The 2,804-nt window shown below is 53.2% G+C and overlaps 1 gene segment (V, D, J or C); it reads right to left on the reverse strand.

Annotated features, from left to right (window-relative positions):
- Positions 1 to 637: 637 nt before the first annotated feature.
- On the reverse strand, positions 638 to 1,125 carry LOC141570468 (immunoglobulin heavy variable 1-3-like). The segment is given in 2 exon segments: positions 638 to 957; positions 1,040 to 1,125. Coding segments are annotated over 2 exon segments (366 nt in total).
- Between the last annotated feature and the right edge of the window lie 1,679 nt (positions 1,126 to 2,804).

Below are 2,804 nucleotides of genomic sequence, written 5' to 3' on the forward strand. Positions count from 1 at the left end.
CAGGGACAGGGACACCCGCAGGCTGGGGTCTGAGGAGAGAAGCCTCTTCAGGAACTCACCCCTGCAGGAGAGGCTGAGGGGACGGTGAGCTGACGTAGATTGTGCTTGACCTGGCACACCTGTCACCCATGACGTTGTCACCACATGTCATGATTGTCCTCCCAGATGTCATGTGTGTGGTGCTTGGCACAGGTGGGAAGTAGAAATTCACCCTTGCCTTTCATATACTCACTTTCCCACAAGCACAGTTCTGCTTTTCAGAAATAAGGGAAACTGAGAGAACTTCCTAGGGACACACTACAGGCCAATCCCAGAATCTGCCTCCCACCAAGTGATCCCAGGTGATTTCCAAAGTAATCTCCCTCATTCAGAGAACACGGAGGCTCCAGACGTGTCCTCTGCAAGGACAATGACACATGACAGTCCTTTCAGGAAACGCTTTCCCTGGATCTTCCTTGCAGGATATTTGGACCCTGGAAACCTTTCCTGAATGACTGAGGTGCCCCTGAGAGTCTCACTCCTCGTCTGAGGTTCCTGACTCTGTGTGAGGAAGTCAGGAGACTCATCGTCCCTGTCGTCTCCTCAGCCCCGCACAGCTGCCCTCTGCTCAGGGTTTCTGACACTCTCAGGATGTGGGTCATCTCACTGTGTCCCTTGCACAGTAATACACAGCTGTGTCCTCAGGTCTCAGACTGCTCAGCTCCATGTAGGCTGTGCTGGTGGATGTGTCTGCGGTGATGGTGACTCTGCCCTGGAACTTCTGTGCGTACCTTGTGTCACTATCTCCAGGGTAGATCTGTCCCATCCACTCAAGCCCTTGTCCCGGGGCCTGTCGCACCCAGTGCATACAGTAGTCAGTGAAGGTGTATCCGGAAGCCTTGCAGGACACCTTCACTGAGGCCCCAGGCTTCCTCACCTCAGCCCCAGGCTGCACCAGCTGGACCTGGGAGTGGACACCTGTGGGGAGGAGACAGGAGTGGGTGGATCCCCTGTGACTGGCCCAGGTCCCTCATCAGCCAGAGACTGGGGAGCCCCTTACCTGTAGCCACTGCCACCAGGAAGAGGACTGTCCATCTCCAGTCCATGGTGAGGGCTGTGCTGTCAGGACGTCTGTAGGGGAGCGTGTGGCTGTGGGGCGATGCTCTCAGGGCACAGACATGCTCACATTTAACCCCGCCCACCTAATCTCATTTGCATATTCATGAGCAGAGGGTTTCATAACTGAAGACTAGGCCCACGTGAGAGACTCAATGACACAGGACCACGTTCAGTGGGCCTCTTAGGGTCCAAGTTCTAATCCTTGATGGGGGATATGTGTCCCCTGCAGGTCCCTGAATCTGTGCAGACAGAGCTCCTCCCACTGAGGAACAAGCCACACCCCCACACCCCAAGACGTGATTCTCACTCAGAAACCCCCTTTTGAATGACACGGAGACCACCTGAGCCTGTTCTGGGCTTTGCTCTAAATGTCTCAATCCGGGGGTCAGGGTGTGTGCCCAATTTTTAAAATTTCAAGTTAGTAAAGCCATCCTTGCCATTCAGATTTTTGCTGTAAGACATCTTGTAGTCATGGAAACCCTAATTTAAATTGATTTTATTGCCCCTCGTGTTTCATAAATTCTCCTGATACAGTGGGATATTTACTGACACTTCAGCAGACTTTGCCCAAACCTTGTTTTACATGTTTTTATGAAGAGAAAGGAAGCCCCTGCCCGGCTCTCTCCCCACCTGCTCCTGGGGCCAAAGCCCCTGCTGGTTGGGTCTGAGCGCCCCCTGCAGCCCAGCCTGTGCCCTGCAGGGGAGGGTCCTGTCTGGGCTCACAGGGCATGACCTCTAGTGTCTCTAGTCCAGTGTTAAATGTCTGTGCCCTGACCTCACAATGCTCCCTCAGGGACACCATAAGCTTTGACCTCATCTCTGCAAGTAGTGAATTGGCCTCACTAAACCCCAATGACACTGCAGGGAGACCTTGAACAAAGGTTTTATAAAAACCTCCAGGAAGAACTTTCCCAGAGGCTAATAGATGCACTGACACAGCCCTGAGTCCAGAAACTAAGGGGCTTTGGGGGTCTCTTACGTCCATTAAATTCCTCTGGCTGAAGGTGGCATCTGAGAATCCCACATTATCTCACAGCCGACTCTACCTCTGCTCATGAATAGATTAGACACACATAGAGAGTGGACGATTTTAGCAGTAATGAACCCCTAATTGTCCTTTCCCCCTGAACCTAGCACATGGGCTGTCCCCCAATCTGGCCCTAGGCCTGGGGTGTGACTCTCTTGTAAATAAAACCCCAGGAAATGTGACACATGCACACACTTGGGAAGAACCTACATCCTGTCTCTGCTTTTTCTCACATCCCATGGGACCCATGCAGAGGACCCACGAGATGGACAAATCCTGTTCCTCAGTTTGTCAGATACGAGGCCCAATCACACTATTGCCCACTCACAGCACCTGCTGTGGGCGTCCCTTGGAGAACCCATGTCTGCGGGAGGGGAGGCACCTGAGAAGTTAGGGGAGGAGGAGGCAGAACCGTTGTCAGCTGACTCAGGTGAGGCTGCTTGTGTGTGTGTGACATTATGTATCCTTGGGATTAAACACCTGTGAGGTGGTCCCCTGGGTCTGGCTGTGACCTCCTCAAGGGCTCTCCCGTGGTCAGCTCACTTCCCTGTGACCCTCCCTTCCCGCCTGCAGCACCCACAGTCTCTTCCTGACTCTGTTACCCTGGTAACTGTGCTCCCTCCCTAGGTCTGTCATAGGTAAGAATTCCCACCATTCAGAATGGGGTTCTGGAAATGTC

Source organism: Rhinolophus sinicus, linkage group LG03 (assembly GCF_036562045.2).
Source record: "Rhinolophus sinicus isolate RSC01 linkage group LG03, ASM3656204v1, whole genome shotgun sequence".
Classification (NCBI taxonomy): Eukaryota; Metazoa; Chordata; class Mammalia; order Chiroptera; family Rhinolophidae; genus Rhinolophus; species Rhinolophus sinicus.